The 21,281-nt window shown below is 41.3% G+C and overlaps 1 protein-coding gene across 1 annotated transcript in view; it reads right to left on the bottom strand.

Moving 5' to 3' along the window:
* The window catches only part of QARS1 (glutaminyl-tRNA synthetase 1), a 32,877-nt gene extending 13,154 nt beyond the window's left edge, over positions 1-19,723 (bottom strand). Inside the window, exons 1-15 of the mRNA XM_070936791.1 lie at positions 19,580-19,723; positions 16,424-16,571; positions 15,173-15,282; positions 13,518-13,593; positions 12,073-12,137; positions 11,413-11,466; positions 10,509-10,566; positions 7,960-8,031; positions 6,830-6,915; positions 5,717-5,803; positions 4,086-4,185; positions 3,589-3,667; positions 3,284-3,392; positions 1,866-1,996; positions 558-650 (exon numbers count right to left, since the gene is read on the bottom strand). Coding sequence (XP_070792892.1) covers positions 558-650; positions 1,866-1,996; positions 3,284-3,392; positions 3,589-3,667; positions 4,086-4,185; positions 5,717-5,803; positions 6,830-6,915; positions 7,960-8,031; positions 10,509-10,566; positions 11,413-11,466; positions 12,073-12,137; positions 13,518-13,593; positions 15,173-15,282; positions 16,424-16,571; positions 19,580-19,723 — 1,412 coding nt within the window. The remainder of the gene's footprint in view (positions 1-557; positions 651-1,865; positions 1,997-3,283; positions 3,393-3,588; positions 3,668-4,085; positions 4,186-5,716; positions 5,804-6,829; positions 6,916-7,959; positions 8,032-10,508; positions 10,567-11,412; positions 11,467-12,072; positions 12,138-13,517; positions 13,594-15,172; positions 15,283-16,423; positions 16,572-19,579) is intronic.
* Positions 19,724-21,281: the final 1,558 nt, after the last annotated feature.

Here is a 21,281-nt window from a genome sequence, read left to right as displayed (position 1 = left end):
TCAGTGGTTCATGGAAACACTGAGTAATTTGTTGACTCGAGGAAGGAAAACATCGTCCACCATTTTTAGTAATTGGCACTGCATTCGTATTTACAAGTTCCAACTTACATACGAATCCGAGTTAAAGAGATTTAGGACTGGAACTCATTCTTAACCTGGGGACTGTCTGCATATGTTTTCAAGCAAGAGCTCTTTGTTTTGAGGAGCCCAGGAGCAAGAACCCGAACGAGGGAAGTTGAGACCTAGTCAATTGTTTAAGGCTCATTAAAGCTAAGAAATAGAATTCTCTGGATAAGGAACATTAAATGGTAAATTCTACTTCTGTTCAGGGAACTCAAAGAATCTATATGCATAAGGTGGAAACCTCCTAAATTTTTGGCAGTACTTCTGTCTATAGGAAAAGGCAGGAAAGAAGAGAAGTGACTGAAGGACCACAACTCTTTATGTCCTTCACCATGAGCCATGTTACCATCTGATAGAAGATGAACAATATTTGAAGGGAATTAGATTCCCCCAACCCTTGAGATAAGGGATCCTTTTAAAGAGCATAGTCTTACCTGGCTTGAAATTCTTTGGTGCAGAGTGAGTGAGTAATGTTCTCCAGTGAATCACAGAGGCAGTGCGTGTAGTCATAGGTGGGATAAATGCACCTGTGATGCCAGAGAAAACCAAAAGCTCACCTCCAAAGCTCTTAGTGGCTTCCGCAAACAATCATCCTATCCTCCTAGGGATACTTTTTTAGCATTGTTGGTCATTACAGATAGTCCTCATGTCAGGGTTCCAAGTAACACCCCCAACAAAAGAAAACTCCAAGGATTGAGTTTCCTCAAAGTTCCATTTTATTAGAGATGACATATTGGCACATCTGGGAAAACCCAAATCTGCCATTTCGACTGACGGCCATTTGTTTAGTGACCGTTCAAAATTACAACACAAAAGTGACTTATGGCCGTTTTTCACACTTACGACCTTTGCAAGCATCCCCACAGTCACACGATCAAAATTAGGAAGCTTGGCAATGGGTTCATATTTATGACGGTTACACTGTCCCGGGGTGATATCATCACCTTTTGCGACCTTTTGACAAGCAAAGTCAATGGGGAAGCCAGACTGACTTAACAACCGTGTTACTAATTGAACAACTACAGTGATTCATTTAGCAACTGTGGCAAGAAAAGTTGTAAAATGGGGGAAACCCATTTAACAACATTAGCAACATACATTTTTAGCTCAATTTTTTTTTTGGTTAGATTTATATGCCGCCCTTCTCCGGAGACTCAGGGCGGCTTACAATGCGTTAAGCAATAGCCTTCATACTTTTGTATATTTATACAAAGTCAGCTTATTGCCCCCACAGTCTGGGTCCTCATTTTACCTACCTTAGAAAGGATGGAAAGCTGAGTCAACCTTGAGCCTGGTGAGATTTGAACTTGCAGTAATTGCAGGCAGCTGATGTTAATAACAGTGCTTTAGTCTGCCGCGCCACCAATTGTGATCGTAATTTGAGGACTACCTGTATTATCCCTTAAAATGCTTTCATAGTACTTTCTTTTCTACAGTTTTAATTTAATTTTTTATGTGCAAAAATTGTACTTATCCTGGAAGTGGTGGGAGGCAATGCTCCCATCAGAGGAGTCCCAAAGATGTTGGGAGGAGGGGGCAACTTGTTCCACAAATTCCAAACTTCAGCAATAACACCAAAGGCTTAATACCTCTGAAGCCAGAGTCCAAGATTAAGCACCGGAGTACATCCAACCCAATGAGAACAAGGACAACTACCTCACTTCGCTAATCAGAAAGAAAACTTCCACACTATCCAATCCCAGTCCCCAAAATGACCACACTAGACATCTATCCCCACATACCATTTGTCACCACTGCGGTGGTGTGGTGTATATTTAATGCGATAAGCAACAGGATCCATTTTTCCATCCTCCATCACCATTTTCATGCGCAACGTGGCCTCTCCCTCTCCAAACTTTCCTTTGCGCATGTCCTGAAGAAACATAATGCATACCAGTTTCAAATCACTCAGACAGGAAAACCTCCTATAGAGCAGTATTGCAAGCTTTTACTAAGACCATTCCTACTTCTTTAGAAGAAGCTACGATAGACAGATGTCTAATGAGGGTGACAAAGATGGCACAAAACAGGAGGTTGGGCAAAATATTTTACATTTTAGTTTTTTTTTTTTTTAAAGTAACTCATAGCCCCGCCCAGAGTTATCCTATGGTAAGATGGATGGATGGATGGATGGATGGATGGATGGATGGATAGATAGATAGATAGATAAATAAGATAGTAATTTGTCATCAAATGTCACGAAGTATAATTTCTCTGATCTGATCTATGTAATCAGTTTCCAAAATAATACACCACACTTCTGTGAATAGAATCAGTATCATGCAACAACCAAAATGAATACAAGTTGATATGTTTGATTGCAGTGCTAGAAAGAGTTGCTTCAAAGAATATGACACTTTGGGGCAAGGAAAGAGGGCTGGCAGAAGGAAACATGAAAAAGGGGGCCACTTAAAATAGCAGGGCAGTGAATTCGACCACTGAAAGGAGAGAAGAACATGTACATAGCAATGCTATTGATTTCTGAAAGCACTGCTAGATTTTTTTCTGAGTCTTCATCAGATAGTACAGGACAATGGTTGTGAAAAATAGTTGTAAAGCAGTGTTCCTTCAAATACTGTAGCTCCAAACTGTGAAGATTCCCCAACTAAGAGCCAGTTTGGTTTGCTGGTTGAGGCACCAGGCTACAAACCAGGAGACCAAGAGTTCTAGTCCTGCCTTAGGCATGAAAGTTGACTGGGTGACTTTGGGCCAATCACTAGGAGACTGCGAGTTCTAGTCCTGCCTTAGGCATGAAAGCTGGCTGAGTGATTTTCGGTCAGTCCTTCCCTCTTAGCACAACTCAACTAACAGAGGTGTTGTTGTGGGGAAAATAGGAGGAAGAAGTAATAGGTATATTCGCTGTCTTGAGTTATTTATAAAAAAATAATAAAGGCAGGATAATAAATAAACAGGAGGGTCAGAAACAGGAAGTTATAAAACATGAATAATAAAGAAGTTGATAACACAACCCTAACTCCTGCAAACAATATCGACCCGCCTTAGACCCATTCTGAGAAGCCCTGGAGATTCAGGATGCTGGATTTAGAATAACAGAGTTGGAAGGCACCTTGTAGGTCATCTAGTCCAACCCCCTGCTCAAGCAGGAGACCCATGCTTTTTCTTGCTGGACAGGCCGTCTTAGTGGATACAGACACCATACCTCAAAAAGAAGGAGAGACTCTTCAATCAGCCGGTCTCGCCATGGAGAAGGAGGTGGATTGTGTCCTTTGATTTCTTCCACCTTCTGGTGGCAAACATAAGCATGGCCCCTGGGAAGGGGGAAAAAAAGACATCAACTACAGAGACAAGGAGTATGAAGGAATGGCCATGCGTTACAGTAAGACTTTCCATAATCCCCTCTGTAAAAAAAAGGAAGATTAGAACCAAGGACACTTTGGGGAAGTACATGAACAAGTTGGGATGGGCACTTTTCCAGCATTTTTGATGCTACTTGGGCCTCCTCACCTTTTAATGAGATCCACTGCCAAGGCATATAACTCATCAAAGTAGTCAGAGGCATGCGTCACTGCATATGGAGTGTATCCTAAAGGAAAAACACTACTAAAATGTGATAAGGCCATATTTGATCAGTCCCATTATCATAGAAAAGGAAAATTCAAGGCTTTTCAAGAAATTGCTAAACCCTCCCCACTAAAGGACTCCCATAAAAAGACACCAGCATAAAAGTAGTCACCCCTCAATTGCAGCACAAAAGCCAGAAGGCCTGGTGTAAAACGGGTAGGGAACTATGGCCCTTTTATGACTTGTGGACTTCAACTCCCAGAATTCCTGAACCAGCAAGGGGCCATAGTTCCCCACCTCTGGTGTAAAACATGGCAGCCTTCCATAGACTCTGAAAAAGCCAAGAGGTTTCCTTGCCATTTCAACTTTAGGCCCATCCAGCAAATAAAGCTTTTCCTCCCGCTGAGCACCTCCACCTCCCTTGTCCCGAGCACGCATACCTAGCCACTCCACTATATCTAGGATGCCCGTAAAATACTTCTCCTCTTCTTTTTCAGGGTTTGTGTCATCATAACGCAGGAAGCATATTCCATCGTTTGCCTGGTTTTGGGGGGGGTGCAGGGAGAGAGGAATTAAACAACACACAGTCAACCAATCCCCCAATTCATCAAAAAACTTATTTTTCTTCCCAAATTTATTTATTTATTTTGTCAAGTACATATTAGATAATATATATAAGTATAAGCATGAATTGAGTACATAAAATGAGTACAATTAAAGGGAACATTTATATATAAATGTATTTATATATAAATGTAAATGTAATATATTAGGACAGGGACGGTAGGCACGCACGCACGCTGGTGCTCTTATGCACGCCCCTTACAGACCTCTTAGGAATGGGGTGAGGTCAACAGTAGACAGTTTTAAGTTAAGGATTTGGGGGTTTTGGGATGAGACCACAGAGTCTGGTAGTGCATTCCAGGCATTGACCACTCTGTTACTGAAGTCATATTTTCTGCAATCGAGTTTGGAGCGGTTCACTTTAAGTTTGTATCTATTGTGTGCTCTTGTATTGTTGTGGTTGAAGCTGAAGTAGTCATTGACAGGTAGGACATTGTAGCAGATGATTTTATGAGCTATGCTTAGGTCATACCGAAGGTGGCGTCGTTCTAAATTTTCTAAACCCAGAATTTCAAGTCTGGTGGCATAGGGCATTTTGTTATGAGCAGAGGAGTGGAGGACTCTTCTTGTGAAATATTTCTGGACACGCTCAATTGTATTCATGTCCGATAGGCAGTGCGGGTTCCAGACAGAGCAGCATCAGAAAAACAGTACCTCAATAAAATCAGCAAACAAATGAATTTGCCGTAAAATATGGGGCTACTTTCCCAGTAGTCAAAAACATAAAATTAAAATCCATTCAATCTTCCGGGAAAACCACCAACCACTATTTCTTCAAGCTATCTTCCTAGGCATTTTACTGCCCTGCAGATGAACTTTTGTGAGCCCAAAGAAAGTAAATTCATCTCTTCCCCCCCCCCCAGCCCCACCTCTCCCGCACGGTTGGGAAAAAAGTTACCCAACATCCAACCTTTGTTTTACGTTTCTTTCATTGTGGTTATGTAATTGTTAATTATGAATTAGAAAGTCTTAAGGTTTAAACACACAAGCAAAACAATCCAGGATTTTTCATTAGCATTTGAAACGGGACTGGAAAAAAGGTAAGCGCTTGGCCTTATTTTCGGGGAGGTCTTATTATTTTGGGGCACATGGAACAAGACGGGGCTCCTCTTGCCGCCTTACCTAATTTCAGCTCTGTCTCCCTAACCCTAACCAGAGGAAATGGCAGGGACCGGTTGCGCATGCATTTAAATATTTTTGGGGAGGGCTTATTTGAGCACATGCGCTCAAACGCCCGATTGGGCTTATTATCAGGGGATGTCTTATTTTTGGGGAAACACGGTACTATTGAGCTATGATTTGCTCACACTTCTGGGAGAGGTACATTACATCAATGAGGTGGTCATGAGCATCTGTCAGGATACATCCCGCCCTCCCACTCAAGAAGAAGAGGAATATTCAAACACACCAGCAGTTCAGAGAGTGGAAAGAGGCTCAAGTCTCTCACCTTGGCAAAGCCAAAATTGAAATTGATTGCTTTGGCGTGACCGATGTGCAGAATGCCATTGGGTTCAGGAGGGAATCGTGTACGGACCTAGGCAAACACATTTAGATTATGTCAACAAAGATTCTCTTCAACAGATCCCATGCCTGCTTACTATGCCAAATTTATTTATAACTACAGAATCTCTTTAGGTTAAAGATCCTCAATAATAATGTACAACTGAACTGTTCCAGGCAACTTATACTGATTCTTTCTACAGGTGAGAGCGTAACGGAATAAATCAGCAGTGCTCATATATACATATTCATAAGAACATGTTCTAGAGCAGGGGTGGGCAAATGTGGCTCTTTTACAACCTGTGGACTTCAACTCCCAGAATTCCTGAGCCAGCTGTCTCAGGAATTCTGGGAGTTGAAGTCCACAGGTTGTAAAAGAGCCACATTTGCCCACCCCTGCTCTAGAGGGTTCAGTGAACATGAATCCCACCTTAATAAACTCTTGGCATTACTCTATAGGGCTGAGAGTGAATGACTGGCCTTAGGTCACCCAGTTGGCTTTGTGCCTAAGGTGGGACTAGAACTCTCAGTCTCCCAGAGCCTGATGTCTTAACCACTACACCAAAGTGGCTCTTTAGCTGGGGAATCTTCACAATTTGGTGTCACAATATTTGAAGGAACGCTCTTTCACAATCATCCTTCCTCTCCAAAGCTAACAATCAATCCAGCTGCTTCCCCCCCACACCATGCTGAGACATGGAAGGGTGTTGCCCTCCTCCCTCCTCCCAAAAGCTCAATTCGAGAAGTACACCAGTATGTTTATTCCTTTTAGTTTTCTCTGTCCAATCATCTTAGGGGAAGAGAATTCATCTTAAATCCGGAAAAGGCTTTCTTTTAGGTTTATTAATATATAATTCATTATCTGCAACAGAACTATTTAATTGACATTTTAATATGGTTTTACTTTTTAGCACTTAGAATTAACACTTTTTACATGTTAAAAAGTTTAGCTTCTTTTTTTTAAGCTTCCATTTTTAGACTGTGAGTTTAAATTGCACAGGTCAATGATTGCACAAAATCAGTCTCCAGTTTAGAGGATCTCTGTCTGCCTATCACTCACCTGTCCACCTGTGATCTCTAAATGTTTCTTCAGTAGATTCATGGTGTTAGGTGTGACGATGTAGCCTTCAGTTTTATAGTTCTCACCTGGAAAGCAGAGAACACACTTGAACTCAAAAGAGTAAAACATGGTCAGTGAATGCAGGATTTCTTTGCAATAAATGCAACTGTGCCCTAATAAATACAGCTGGGACAATTTTCTACTAAACTACCTGTCCAATGTCCGGATTTAATCCACTCAAATTCTTGGCTGACTGCTTGACAGTGACTAAATGTCAACCTTTCAAGGTAGTCCAGGCAGGAAACCAAAACCATAAATACCAACACTACTTGTATTGTAAGATTAGAGTAACAAAATCTTGCCAAGTTCTGTAAGCACTTCCCCCTTTCCTGTCTTTACTTTCCAAAGAACTAGGGAGGGTCTCTTTTGAGACTTTCTCCAGTCCATCCCTCCTCTGGACTCAGATTTCTCCTATCAGAGTGTTGTCTAGGCTGTGGCTCTTCCTCCTGTCTCCCAAGGTTATTCTCACAGCCCATTACATCAGGGCATCTTAAATCAGCTTTTCCCACATCCTGTTTGATGGAGCTCTCTGTTACAAGAGGCTATCTAGTAGCAGCAGGAGTGAACTCAGCGTACAAAATAGCATCAGTATCTGATGGCTTGGGCAATCTTTCCCATCCTATGGCCCACAGAGTGATTTAGTGCCCAATCTATGACATCAGCAAAATGTACAGGTAGAGCTCTTTAAAAAAAAAATTCAAAGGGGGTGTATGTTAATGGGTATGCAACAGTAACAGTGCTGTAAGTCCTGGTCCTTAAATTGGTCCCCAAACAGGGAAAAGTTGCTTGGTTTTGTCAGGGTTTGGATGATTTTAAGGGGGTGTATTAGATGCCTTTAAGGCATCAGCACTGAGAATTTAGAGTCCATGTAAATGGACTCAACATGCACTTTGTTGGCAAACAATTCTACTGAGCACTTAACTGAAATGATGGAAGTTCTCTGTGATTTCTTGGTTGCCTATCAGGTGTGCTAAATGCTAACATTTAGGCCATCAAGGATGAAATGCAGAGCCTTCTCTGATCTGTAATTTATCCAAATGTAAGATTGCAAGAACTCCATGGCAGCTTACCTGGCTTGTGGAATTTGAGTGCTTCCCCTCTCAGCTGCTCCAGGAGTGATTTTGTCTCTTGGTGTGGTTCTCCTAAAAAGCATTGATTTGGATATTGTTTATTTATTTATTAAATTGTTATGCCACACATCTCATTATCCGAAGCAACCCTGGCATAAAAGCCGGAGAATTAAATATCAGGCATTCCGAAGCATTCCCATCTATAACAGCCACTATAGATATTCTCCCCCATCCACTACCTTTAATGGTGACCTTGTCAGCATTCCAGAAAAAACACATGAGAAGGTGGCAGCATGGAATTTTCCGGCCTAATATGGCTTCCAAAGCTGACAGACCTTCTTTCCCAGTTGCCCTTCTATTTTTTTCCCCCTATATCTAGCCTAAATCAGGATTTCTTCTTACTTGTATTTTATTTGTAACACGAAGGGCTGTCTACCATTATGACATACTGTTAGTATGGATAGGAGTAACAGAAGAAGCAATATTAAACATTGCAGAATATTCATCACAAGAAGAAGCTCTAGAACTAAAGAACTTCTAGTGGGAATGGGAGACTGAAAGCCCAGTTTTCTGGTCACTATTACAAGCCATAAACTGATATAGTCTCTATTTTCAAGAATCCAAATGCTTGGCAGCCCTAGCCAACATGGCCAACAGTTATAATCAGTGGTAGGTTGCCCCCGGTTCGGACTGGTTCACAGGAACCGGTAGTAAAACTGGTGGAAGGCCCCACCCACCGGCCCGGATCTCATCATCAGCGATTTGCACATGTGCAGAAGGCGCGCACGCCGGTAGTAAAGGTAAGTAGAACCCACCCCTGGTTATAATGCAACCAACAGTAGATCAGCACTATTTGGAGACCAGATATTATGTACTCCTGTCTTAGACTGGAATTTTGAAGATATACCGTGTTTCCCCCAAAATAAGACCCTGTCTTATATTTTTTTAAACCCCAAAATAATTGCTTGGCCTTATTTTCGAGGAGGTCTTATTATTTTGGGGCGCGTGGAGCAAGATGGGGCTCCTCTTGCCATCTTACCTGATTTCCAGCTCTGCGTTTAAATATTTTTGGGGTGGGCTTATTTTCAGGGGGAGGCTTATTTTCGGGGGGAGGCTTATTTTAGCACATATGCTCAAAAGCCCGATTGGGCTTATTATCAGGGGATGTCTTATTTTCGGGGAAACAGGGTACAAGTCATTAAATTGTTAATATCAGTTGAATTGTCTTCAGGTTCAAATAGAATAGACCTCACTGCATGGGAAGCTGCCCTATAAAAGTCCTGGCAATAGTCTAACTATTGGGCCTGGTGGCTCAGCAGACTAAAAGCACTGTGATTAACACCAGCTGTCTGCAATTACTGTAAGTTTGAATCTCACCAGGCTCAAGGATGACTCAGCCTTCCATCCTTTCTAAGGTAGGTAAATTGAGGACCCAGTTTGTGGGGGCAATAAGCTGACCTTGTATAAATCTACAAAAGTATGAAGGCTATTGCTTAATGCATTGTAAGCCGCCTTGAGTCTCTGGAGAAGGGCGGCATATAAATCAAATTAAAAAAAAAAAACTAGCTGGTACTATTCAAACTGGATGCAATTCTCCAGGATTTCGGACTGCATCCCTTCCTAATCTTCATAGAAGTAGGCTAAAGGCTGAATCTAGAATCTCCTATGTAACAAGAATGTACATAATTCTGAGTGGCAGCTTTTCCTGAGAAAATCCTTTGTACTGTGCACAGCTGCACAGCCTCAGATGTTGGTGGTGGCTCAGTTTCCTTCACAGATGTTGGATGAAAACTCCCAGAATTCCCATCCAGTGTTGGGTTAGGATAGGAATTTTGGAAGGTGGAGTTCCAGATACTTCTGGAGAACTCCAAATTAGAAGAGATTCTCAATGGTTAATTGGGAGACCATTGCTCTCCAAGAGTGCACTAGAGGGCAGCCCTGATTTCATCAGAAGCCGAAGACTTCTTAACTGGCAGAAATAATTTTCCAAGGCAGAATTAAAAAAAAAAAGAAAAAAGCAAGCGCTGTGGATGTCTACTGTGTTAATTCTTTCTGTCCTTTACTGAGAGGGCAAGTGGATGTTGAAAGGCTGCAAATTCCTGTGGCTACAAGGGCCAGAAAGAGGCCATCATGGATATAGAGCACTACAGAACTTAATTGCAGTTTATAGCAGTGGTGGATTTCAAAATTTTTTACTACCTGTTCTGTGGGCGGGCTTGGTGGGCGTGGCGTGGCTTGGTGGGTGTGGCAAGGCTTGGTGGGTGTGGCTTGGTGGGCATATCAGGGGAAGGATACTGTAAAATCTCCATTCCCACCCCACTCCAGGGGAAGGTTACTGCAAAATCCCCATTTCCTCCTGATCAGCTGGGATTCGGGAGGCAGAGAATAGATGGGGGCGGGGCCAGTCAGAGGTGGTATTTACTGGTTCTCCGAACTACTCAAAATTTCCACTACCGGTTCTCCAGAACTAGTCAGAACCTGCTGAAGCCTACCTTTGGTTTACAGCCAGATATATACAAAGCAAAGCACCCTTTCAAAAAAGGGCTTACCATTTTCCATCACCGCTGATTTCCCCTGCTCTGGCTCAATATTACGGGCCTTCGGGGTCTGACAAGACAAACAATAACCACTGGGTGTCATCCAATCTGGCCTCAATAGTTAACAGAAGACAAGCTCCGAACAGGATCACTACAAGCAGAAATCTAGCAGCTAAAGTTTTCTCCTGGAATAAGGAGAGGATGCTGGGAAAACTTTCCTGCCTCCTGGCAGGAAACAAACAGGGGGAGGGAAAGATAGCTACACTCCCAGCTAAGGGAGGATGGCATTCTGACAGGCTCCAGCAATCAAAGGCTTTTTAAGCATTCAGAGATGTTTCACTGGCCCTTTGGATCCATCCCTAAGCGCTTTAACAAGGGCATGATCAAAGCATTTATGCATATGCCTCCACAGGATTGCCTGGCCCCCAGAACCTTACTAACCTTTGGAGAAGTTCTAAAAGCCCAGCTTTTCAAATATGCCCAAGGCCAGGGCGATTTATGATCTCAACTGGTGGAGGATGGATGACTGGTAATTATGTATATTTTTAATGTATATTGTTCTGTATTTGCCTACGTGGTTTTGCATATTTTTAACACAGTTCTAACTCTGCACGCTGCCTAGAGTCTTTGGATTGATTGTCCTAAATGATAAATTAATATTAACATTTATTAGGCATATTTATTAATACCTAAATAATAAGTATACCTCAATAAAGAGGTAGCATCATACCCTCCCTCCCTAGCAACTGTTCCTGCCTCCCTAGGGACAACCTCTAAAAAGCTCTGTGCCCATCTATGGCAAATCATCCCTCTATCCAATCCCTCATCCCTACAGACATGACAAATGTACATGGATCAGAAATGTAAGCACACCAATATATGTGTGCTAAGGGGAGGAAACAGTCAGATAATCTACCTTGGATTTCTTTTCCAGGTCAGCTTCTGTCTTTGGGCCTAATAAGTTTAGAACCTGCATGAGAAAGACAGAAATTATGTTAGAATAGGAAGAGGTACTGGATGGCTTATAGCAAGTTGAAACTTTATTTCTTCAGCCAACAGACAAAACTCCTATTTTCAGCTGCATCAAGGAAGGGTTCTTCTGACACAAGAACAGGGGTCCCCAACTCCTGGGCCGTGGCCCCATTCCCAGCCTTGACCCATTCGGAACTGGACCACAGAAGTGGCAAATGAAATGACAATCAAAATTATCTGGCCTGGCCTAACTCCCCTCTTTTAAATTCTTAAATTTTAAATTTTTTAATTCGTGATTTTATAAATTGGGTGTTTTAATCTGTGTTTCGGCCGAAATATTTAATAATTTTAAGGGATTTTTAATATTTGTATTGTCTGTATTTTATCTTGGCTGTTCACCGCCCTGAGTCCTTCGGGAGTAGGGCGGTATAGAAATTTGATTAATAAATAAATTTGATTAATAAATCTGCAAGAACAGCTCCCATTTGGAATTAGTAGGGCCTTTTAAATGCATATCCTTCATTTTTAGTCAATTCCCATGTATATATTTTTGCATATGACATGTTCAAGTACATGATCCAAAATGGTAGATCCAACTATGTACCTGTAGGTCCACTTCGTTTTTAATTATTTTGCCATCTGCCCATTTCAACTTGCTCCGGGCCTCACCTGCAAGAAAATAAAGAATTTAAGGACTGCCGAGGCCTTTTTTTAGAATTGGTACTTAAGACAGACAGCTATCTGGGACTCTTACTATAAATGGAGTGGGGAAGGATGTGATATGTGTGACAAGCTCTGACATGAGCACCTGAAGTATGTGAATTTATGCTACCTACACCATTAGAGATAATGTGCCACTAATTCCGTGGAAAAGGCAGCAGAAAAGAATTACAGGTAGTCTTTGACTTACAACAGTTCATTTAGTGACCAAAGTGAAAAAAAGTGACTTCTGACAGTTTTTCACTTACAACTGTTGCAGCATCCCCATAGTCACGTGATCAAAATTCAGATTGGCAACTGGTTCATATTTATGACAGTTGCAGTGTCCTGGAGTCATGTGATCAGCTTTTGGGACCTTCTGACAAAAAAAAAATCAATGGGGAAAGCCAGTTTCACTTAACAAGCTTGTTACTCACTTAGCAACTGCAATGATTCACGTAATGACCTGTGGCAAGAAAGGTTATAAAATGGGGCAAAACTCACTTAACAAACACCTCATTTAACAAGAGAAATATTGGGTTCAATTGGGCTGTAAGTCAAGGACTATCTTACTGCAATGCTCAGCTTCATCAGATTTTTCAGGTACTGGGTACCCATTTTTATGTAAAATTGAACAAAAACTTCACAAGGTTTTCAAGATTTCAGTGAGTTTACCCCAGGATCAGGAGTAGCAAAATATTTTGAATCTAAAAAAATCCCTCTTCAATTGAAATACGCAGTTCTGATCATCCCAGCAGTGCTCTGGGCTTGAAGCAACCTCTTCGACTTTAGAATAACTGTTTCAAACTCAAAACACATCAATTTCAAGCTCGAACAGTTGGGACAGATTGTTTCAACCACAAGTCTTATCAATTTCAAAACTCTGCGAATTCCAAACATCCCTTTTACACCTTCATCTGAAGTCCATCTGATATCATGCAAGAATGGTATAATTGTGCAAACATTGGTGAGAGTCTGGCTTTTTAAAAACCATTTTTTAAAAAAAGTTGTGTGGATTATAAGTGAAAGCTCCCAGGAAAACTGATTTACTTCCTCCGTTCCACTTTACGGTATGAAACAAAACACAGGAGAAGGCAGAGCTCTTCTTATGCTTCACATTTATTTCTCCACTGAATTTGCTGGTGACATTTTCAGGGGCAGGAAACAAGGAGAAAAGAGCCAAGTTTGAAAAGGGCACATGACAGGACAAGACTAGTGCCTCCAACATTAAGGAGAGGTTCCACTGCTGCAATGAATGTGAAGCCTCCTTGGAATATGTGTGATGGAGGGGGCCTCGATGGACCGTAACCTTATCTCTTTTACAATCCACATATGCCATATTCCACTCACCCATCAGAACCCCCATATTAAAATGATAGCGCTCTGAAAGGAGCCGAACTCTGTGTTTGCAGATGGCAGCTTCCACCTAGACATAAAGAAAGGAAGAAAAAATTCTCGTTTAAGAAAAGGAGGAAGGATTCAAAATGACTTCCAGACAAAGCTGAACATAAGATGCTATAAGCACTTCGATGTAGAAAATTACAAGACTAACAGATAGGTGCAAAACTTTTTGTGTGTGTGTGTGTGTGTGTGTGTGTGTGTGTGTGTGTGTAAGGAGAGAAAGAGACAAGATTCAGCATTCTTTGTTTTATAAAATTCCCTTGCGGTATTATATATGCATTGTCATCAATTTAAACGATGGCAATGTGGAGAAATGAGCTAGTAGGGAACTATATACACAGACAACTATCGTATTCAATGTGGTTATTTTTAAGGGCCTAAAACAGCCAGGTGTTCATTGAAAAGGAAATATTAAATGGATCTATTTTCAATTATTACTTGCAAACCAGAATTTTTGCATAGCATGAAAAGAGCATGTCTATTAAGTTGCTCTTTCCAGGGTCCATTGATATGTTTAGCATTACAGGCAGTCCTTGACTAACAAACAGAATTGAGGCCAGAATTTCCATTGCTACACAAGGCAGTTGTTAAGTGAATCACACAGCTGTTAAGTGAATCTGGCTTCCATCATTGACTTTGCTTGACAGAAGCCAGCTGGGAAGGCTGCAAATGAAGATTAAGTGCCCCCCCCCCCCACAGATGCTGCAACTGTTGTAAATATATGCTGGTTGCCAAGTGCCCAAATGTTGATCAGGTGACCATGGGGATGCTGTGAGAGCCATAACTGCAAGGACCGGATTTAAGTCACTTTCTTCAGTGCCATTGTAATTTTGAACGGCCACCAAATGAATGGTTGTAAGTCGAGGATTATCTGTACCTTACACCAGGAGCCTTGGCTTATTCGTCTCTTGCCATGTCAGAAGCATTGGGTAGGGTTTGTTAGGAATGGCCTTGTTAGGAATAGCAATAGCACTTATATACTGCTTCACAGTGCTTTACAGCCCTCTCTAAGCAGTTGGTGGCGCAGCAGACTAAAGTGCTATTAAGTAGCACCAACTGCCTGCAATTACTGCAAGTTCAAATCTCACCAGGCTCAAGGTTGACTCAGCCTTCCATCCTTCCAAGGTAGGTAAAATGAGGACCCGGTTTGTGAGGGCAATAAGCTGACTTTGTATAAAAAAGAACACCGCTTGGGGGGTGGGGGGCAAAAGCCCTACTAAGCAGGTATATACAAAAGTATGAAGGCTATTGCTTAACGCATTGTAAGCCGCCCTGAGTCTCCGGAGAAGGGCGGCATATAAATGGAACAAATAAATAAATAAATAAATAAATAAATAAATAAATACATACATACATACATACATACATACATACATACATAAACAAACCTATTGCCCCCACAATCTGGGTCCTCAGTTTACCGACCTCGGAAGGATGGAAGGCTGAGTCAACCTTGAGCCGGTGAGAATCGAACTGCCAAACTGCTGGCAACCAGCAGTCAGCAGAAGTAGTCTGCATTCTAATCGCTGTGCCACCGCGGCTCTGTGGAATAATTCACCTGGAGATTGTTTTATTTTTGGCCTCCCTATAGGACTGAAACTTACTGCCTCTTCAATCTGTTCCGGGGTGACGACCACACCAATGCCACACTCTCTGTCAAAGTCTGCTGCATTAATGGGATCCACAGGGTGACTTTTAAGGTATTCCAGAGCAGCTGCAGGTATAAAGAATACAGATGGATTAGAAAGGGTGGTGTGCTTCAGTGGGTGATGTGTTTGATCAGGATCTGGATGATTTCGATTCAAATCTTCACCCAGCTATAAATCTAGCCAATGAGCCTACAACTGTCATTATTTTACATTCTCGCTTCCTTTACAAATTGAAAGAGGCATAATCTACATCTGTGCTTCTCACTCTTGGCAGTTTGAAGATATGTGGACTCCAACTCCCAGAGTTCCTCTGCCAGTTATGCTGCCTGGGGAATTTGGGGAGTTGAAGTCCACACATCTTCAAACTGTCAAGGGTGAGAAACACTCATAAGCCATTTGATACACCATGAAGAATGGGACGATAAAAATAAATCAGAGCGATGACAGAGGGAAATTTCAAAAACAAATAGGCCATGCTCCTGTAAAGCTTTCAGAGCAGAACCCATGGCATTTTCCGGATGTCTCAGGATAAATCTTCCCAGTTGTTACCATGGAGCTGAACTGTGCTGTACTAACCACTTGCCATGAAAACTCACAACACGTGTGACCCTCCTGTAACCATTATCTGGGTGATTCTTTATATGCCATTTCCTTTTGTGGTCCCTGAAAGATATTATTCCTCTCAAAGGCATGGTCAAAACGTCCTCTGCTCAAAAAAGGCTCTTCCATTATCATATCATTGCCAACTCATATATCCCATATAATGTTTAAGAATTCAAAATGGCAAGGAATAAGTGTCAATCTTGATATATTCCACCCACCCTAAATGCCTCCCTTACCACAGAGACAACCTTGAGCAGGAAGATTCCTATAGCGGAAAAGCTTCCTGTTTCTCAAGCTCTGATCATTTATTTCATCTGGTCCAGTGGTGGGTTGCTCCTGGTTTGGACCGGTTTGCAAGAACCGGTAGTAAAACCAGGGGGAGGCTCCGCCCACCAACCCTGATGTCATCAGGAAGCTTCTGCGCATGCGCGCGCTGTCCCATTACGAAACGGTAGTAAAGGTAAGTAGAACCCACCCCTGATCCGGTCCATTGTGGTGTAAGAGGACATGCAACAAGGCCTTTAGGGCCAAATCCAATCATCAGTGATCAAAAATAGCAGGGGGGTTCTTGGCTCCAGCCCGTGAAATTCCCAAGTATTTTACCATTGAGCTGCAGATCCGTGATGATCTTTTTGGTAGCAATATACTCAACAAGGTCACCAAGACGCTTTGAGTCCTTAAGCCGGGAAGCCACATTATACAACAGGGTGCCGACTGTCTTGTCAATCACTGGACCCAGGATACCTTGTGCCTAAAGAATAAGAGGAGTCAAAAGGGGAAATTGTAAGTCAGGATAACAGCAAGAGTGCATATTAGGAAGAGGCGATAAATCTCTTAAAAATTGAGAGCCTTTTCTAGCTTCTCTCTCTCATACAACAGAAAGCCACGTCACTACCAGGTAAATCCAGATTTTCCACCCCGATATTTCCAACTGGAGAACAAACGTCACAGAATTGTTCCAATCCAACAATCCAATGACTAGCATCCATACAGGTAATCCTCAACTTACAACTGTAACGGAGCCTTCCCATTCGTAAATTGTTATGTCGTAAAGTCATAAGTTGTTATGGTCATAACATGGGTCAATTTCTGTTTTGGGGTGGCTGTAAAACAACACTGAGCTCATTAAGCAAACCTATTGTTTGCTATGAGGGCTTTTTTGCAGAAAAGCAGAAGTAAACTCCAGTTTTCGGCAAAAAACATGTAAATCACAGTCATGTGACAAATGGCCACAAATGCAGGCTGTTTGCTGAGTGCCCAAAACGTCGCCATGGGGGTGGGGGTGGGGGAGAGAAGACTGCTGTCAGAACTTTGAACCCAAGTGTAAGTATCTTTGGGGACGGGTCCATTGGAACTTTGAATAGTTGCTAAGTGATTGGTGGTAAGTCAAGGAGTCCTTCTAATTCATTTTAGCTGTTGTATTTGCATGTATGAATATAAATAATGGCTAAATAATGATTACTATTATTATTGCATCTACACAAGAACCTTAGTCAATTCAATTGTTATTCTTTAAATCTATAAAACAACTTTTAGATTTGTTTACTATTAAGCTGGGCTAATCACATGATTTGGGGGAATTATAATGTCAAAGGCCTCTTTCTTAACAATAGAAGAATACATCTTAAATCTGTCCCACCCTATGACTTCACCCTCTTAAAAAAAAAAGCAAAACATACACTGAAAAACAATTGTCTGATTTCTTTTTCATTTGCTGTTTATATTCTCTATAGAGTCACACTTTCACTTCTAGAGAGATACACAAAGGAAGGAAATTCCAATGCAGAAAAATGGTTTGGGAGATACAGTAGTTGCCTGCATTAAGATATGAGCTTCAAGAACATTTTTTCCCAAACGCCATCACTCTGCTAAACAAATAATTCCCTCAACACTGTCAAACTAGTTACTAAATCTGCAATACTATTAATCTTCTCATTGTTCCTATCACCTATCTCCTCCCACTTATGACTGTATGACTGTAACCTTTTTGCTGGTATCCTTACGATTTATATAGACTGTTTCCTAATATGATTTGATTGCTTATTTGTTCCCTATGACTATCATTAAGTGTTGTACCTTATGATTCTTGACGAATGTATCTTTTATGTACACTAAGAGCGTATGCACTAAGACAAATTCCTAGATCTATCTATCTATCTATCTATCTATCTATCTATCTATCTATCTAATATCTTAGAGACATTTCTACAGGCTTTTTTATGACAGCAGTATTGAAACTTGGACCACTTTAATGTGTTTGAACTCAGCTAATGTCAGCACTGAAATGGCTATTCAGTGAACATCTTCAATGTGAATCAAACACACTGTTAGCATTCCTGCAGACATTATCACAAATTGCAGCTTTACTGAACAGCAAAAAAACCCAACCCTTTAAATCTTTACTATTTGTATTTATACTAGAACAGAAGACAGGAATCAAATAAAATTTGCAAGCAGTCTACAAGAGACACCGATCTATCTCTATGAAGATTTCAGGGGATCTTATATCTGAGTCTCTTTCAGTTTAGCATCCCAAGAATCACCTCCATTAACCATTGGCATTCCTAGAATGATGGTACCGGTAGGGCCAAAAAAACAATTCCTTACTCAACATATGGTAAGTGTTAGACATAGCTTGGGAACTTAATTATACTTATAAATGACCCATTTAAATTATTTTAAATTTAAGGCAGCATGATTAACCGGTTCCATTGATCTCAACATGACTAATCCAGCCCACTGACACATTTTAGGATTGTTTAAATTACAGGTATAACTAGTTTCAACATTCACTGGAAGAATAAACTGAGCAGAATCTACACAGAACAAGATAGAAATGGACAGCAAAATACATTAGGGAAAGCAAGGAACAGATTTCCAAGTACCTATCTACACAGTAGCAGTTTCTTTATTCCAATGGAATTTACACCCATGGATAGGTTTGTATGAAAACTATCATGCTAATTCAACCTCTAATTACATAATGTTGTAAAAGCAGAAGCCATATCTGGTACGATCTCCTAAAATCCAGTGCAATACCTTTTGCTTAAAATCAACACATCTTTTTGGCAGTTTTTTGATTAAATCTATCCTTGCCACCCAATGGCTGTGTTCACACAATACGCCAAGCTGTATTTTGCTCACTCATGGTATAAAACCACAGTTGGCGAGATTCCCATATTAAATTGATATTCTTTTTAATTTTATATTATATTATACATTTTATTAATCTATTCTAATGTAAACCAGAGAGTCACGTTATGTGAGAAGGCTGGTTCTATAAAGCAAAATAAAATCACCACGTTAGTCTCACAAACCAAGCCATTAGATAGCTTAGTACATTATACCAACCCAACTATGAATTGCTCGGTAGGACCCATTGAAACGCTGAGTAAGAAAGCAAGAGACCCATATCTGGAAGTGAATTAATAGCACAAAAGTGGTTGAGAAAAGCGGGACAGAGTTTCCCTGGTTTTACAGAAAAAGTAGTTTTCTGATGAGCAGAAACAGCTCTCATATACATATACATATACATATACATATACATATACATATACATATACATATACATATACATATACATATAGGAAACGTAAGCTGGAAATTTAAGGACGAAGAAAGCCTTCGCCCTTTCAATTTCTTCTTAAAGGGCAGGGTCACTACCGGAAGGGGTGCAGAAAACGTGGCAAGGCTACCCCCGGACAGCTGGGGAAACGGTGAAGGGGCTACCCAGACGAAAACAAGGGCGGCTACTGAGACCTGCAGGACTGCCTCGCGGAGCAACGCGGTGAGCGCCTCGTTCCGAAGGGTCTCGCGAGCCTTGCTCTCGCTCAGCCCAATGCTCACGAAGAGCCGCAGCGGGTCCGATTCATCAGCCGCCATGCTGCCGCCTGCCCCTGCCATCACGCCTACTTCCGCCCGCAGGAGGGCACGGGCTTCTCCACGCTGCGATAAAAACGCAAAACCAATCCCAAACCGCGGTCCTCCTCGTTGACCAATGAGAAACACTTTCCTAGGTGCACGCCTTCCCGGGTCCTCCGACAAATCGGAGAGAAGCAGCCTGACAGGAGGTGGGGCTATAGTTGCAGCAGGTTGCATCAATCAGAGAAGATATATTTAAACTTCTGTGCTAAGAAATTACGTAGGCAGCAGGTCTTTTTTGTCTTATGTTTATAATAGCGCGATTTAACAGCACGCTATTCAAAAAGTTTTTCCGTTATGAACTGCCCTATTGTAAGACTGGAAAATTCCAAGGCTTGGTTTAACTTTTTTTTTTGGGTGGGTGGGAGGGAAGGAATGGTAAAAGGTTTGGGCTGCTTATGCAAAAAAAAAAAAAAAGCCTTATCAGATCATCTTTGTAAGAATGCTGTAAAGTATATATATTCCTATCAAAATATAGTATATAAACACTAGTAAAATTGTATAAACCGAAGCATAGAATCAAAATCACGTGAACGTCGTGAAGCATTAGTATTGTTTTATAAAGCCTTAGTAAGACCTTACCTGGAATATTGCATCCAGTTTTGGTCACCACATTACAAAAAAGGTGTTGAAACTTTGGAAAAAGTGCAGAGAAGAGCAGCTAAGATGAATAAATGTCTGGAGACAAAAACATGAAAAACAGTTGCAGGATTTGGGTTTGGCTAGCCTAGAGAAAAGAAGGACTGGGGGGACATGATAGCAGTATTCCAGCATTTCTGAGGCTGCCACAAAGAGGAGGGGCTGGGGATCAACTTATTTTCCAAAGCAACAGAGGACAGGACAAGAAACAATGGATGGAAACTAATCAAGGAGAGAAGCAACGTGGAATTGAGGAGAAACTTCCTAACAGTGAGGACAATTAACCAGTGGAACAGCTTGCCTTCAGACATTGTGTAGGTGCTTCCTCACTGGAGCTTTTTAAAAAGAGACTGAAGAGTCACTTGTCTGAAATGGTATAGGATCTCCTGCTTGAGCAGGGAGCTGGACTAGAAGATCTCCAAGGTCCCTTTCAACTCGATTCTGATTCTCTTAGGACTGAATTTGTAACCTCTAATGCAGCTCACCAATGATTCAGTAAAGCTAATTTTGTTGCAAGATCAAAACACTAAATCTGGGTGGGGCCACAAAATTTAAGTGGGTTGTCAAAAAAGACACAATGAAGAAAGTGCTATAACCTGCATGCTTTCCTGGAAGTAAACATCTTTGAATGCAATGAGGCTTTCTTCCAAATAGGCCAGCAAGAGTTCACAGTTAAATCATAAACCAAAGAGAATATAATGTGGACCATTATGCATTACAGATAGTCCTTACCTTACAACCCTTTGTTCAGTGACTATTTGGAGTTACAATGGAACTGAAAAGGTGATGACCAATTCTCACACCTATGACAATTGCAGCATCCCCACAATCACATGATTAAAATTCAGGCACTTGACAATTGGTATGTATTTACAATGGTTGCAGCATCCTGGGATCCCAT

This window comes from Pituophis catenifer, unplaced genomic scaffold, assembly GCF_029215685.1.
Source record: "Pituophis catenifer annectens isolate HBS135680 unplaced genomic scaffold, rPitCat1.0.hap2 SCAF_2, whole genome shotgun sequence".
NCBI classification, from domain to species: Eukaryota; Metazoa; Chordata; class Lepidosauria; order Squamata; family Colubridae; genus Pituophis; species Pituophis catenifer.
The sequence above is the reverse complement of the archived record's forward strand: the minus strand, read 5'-3'. Positions and strand labels throughout refer to the sequence as shown.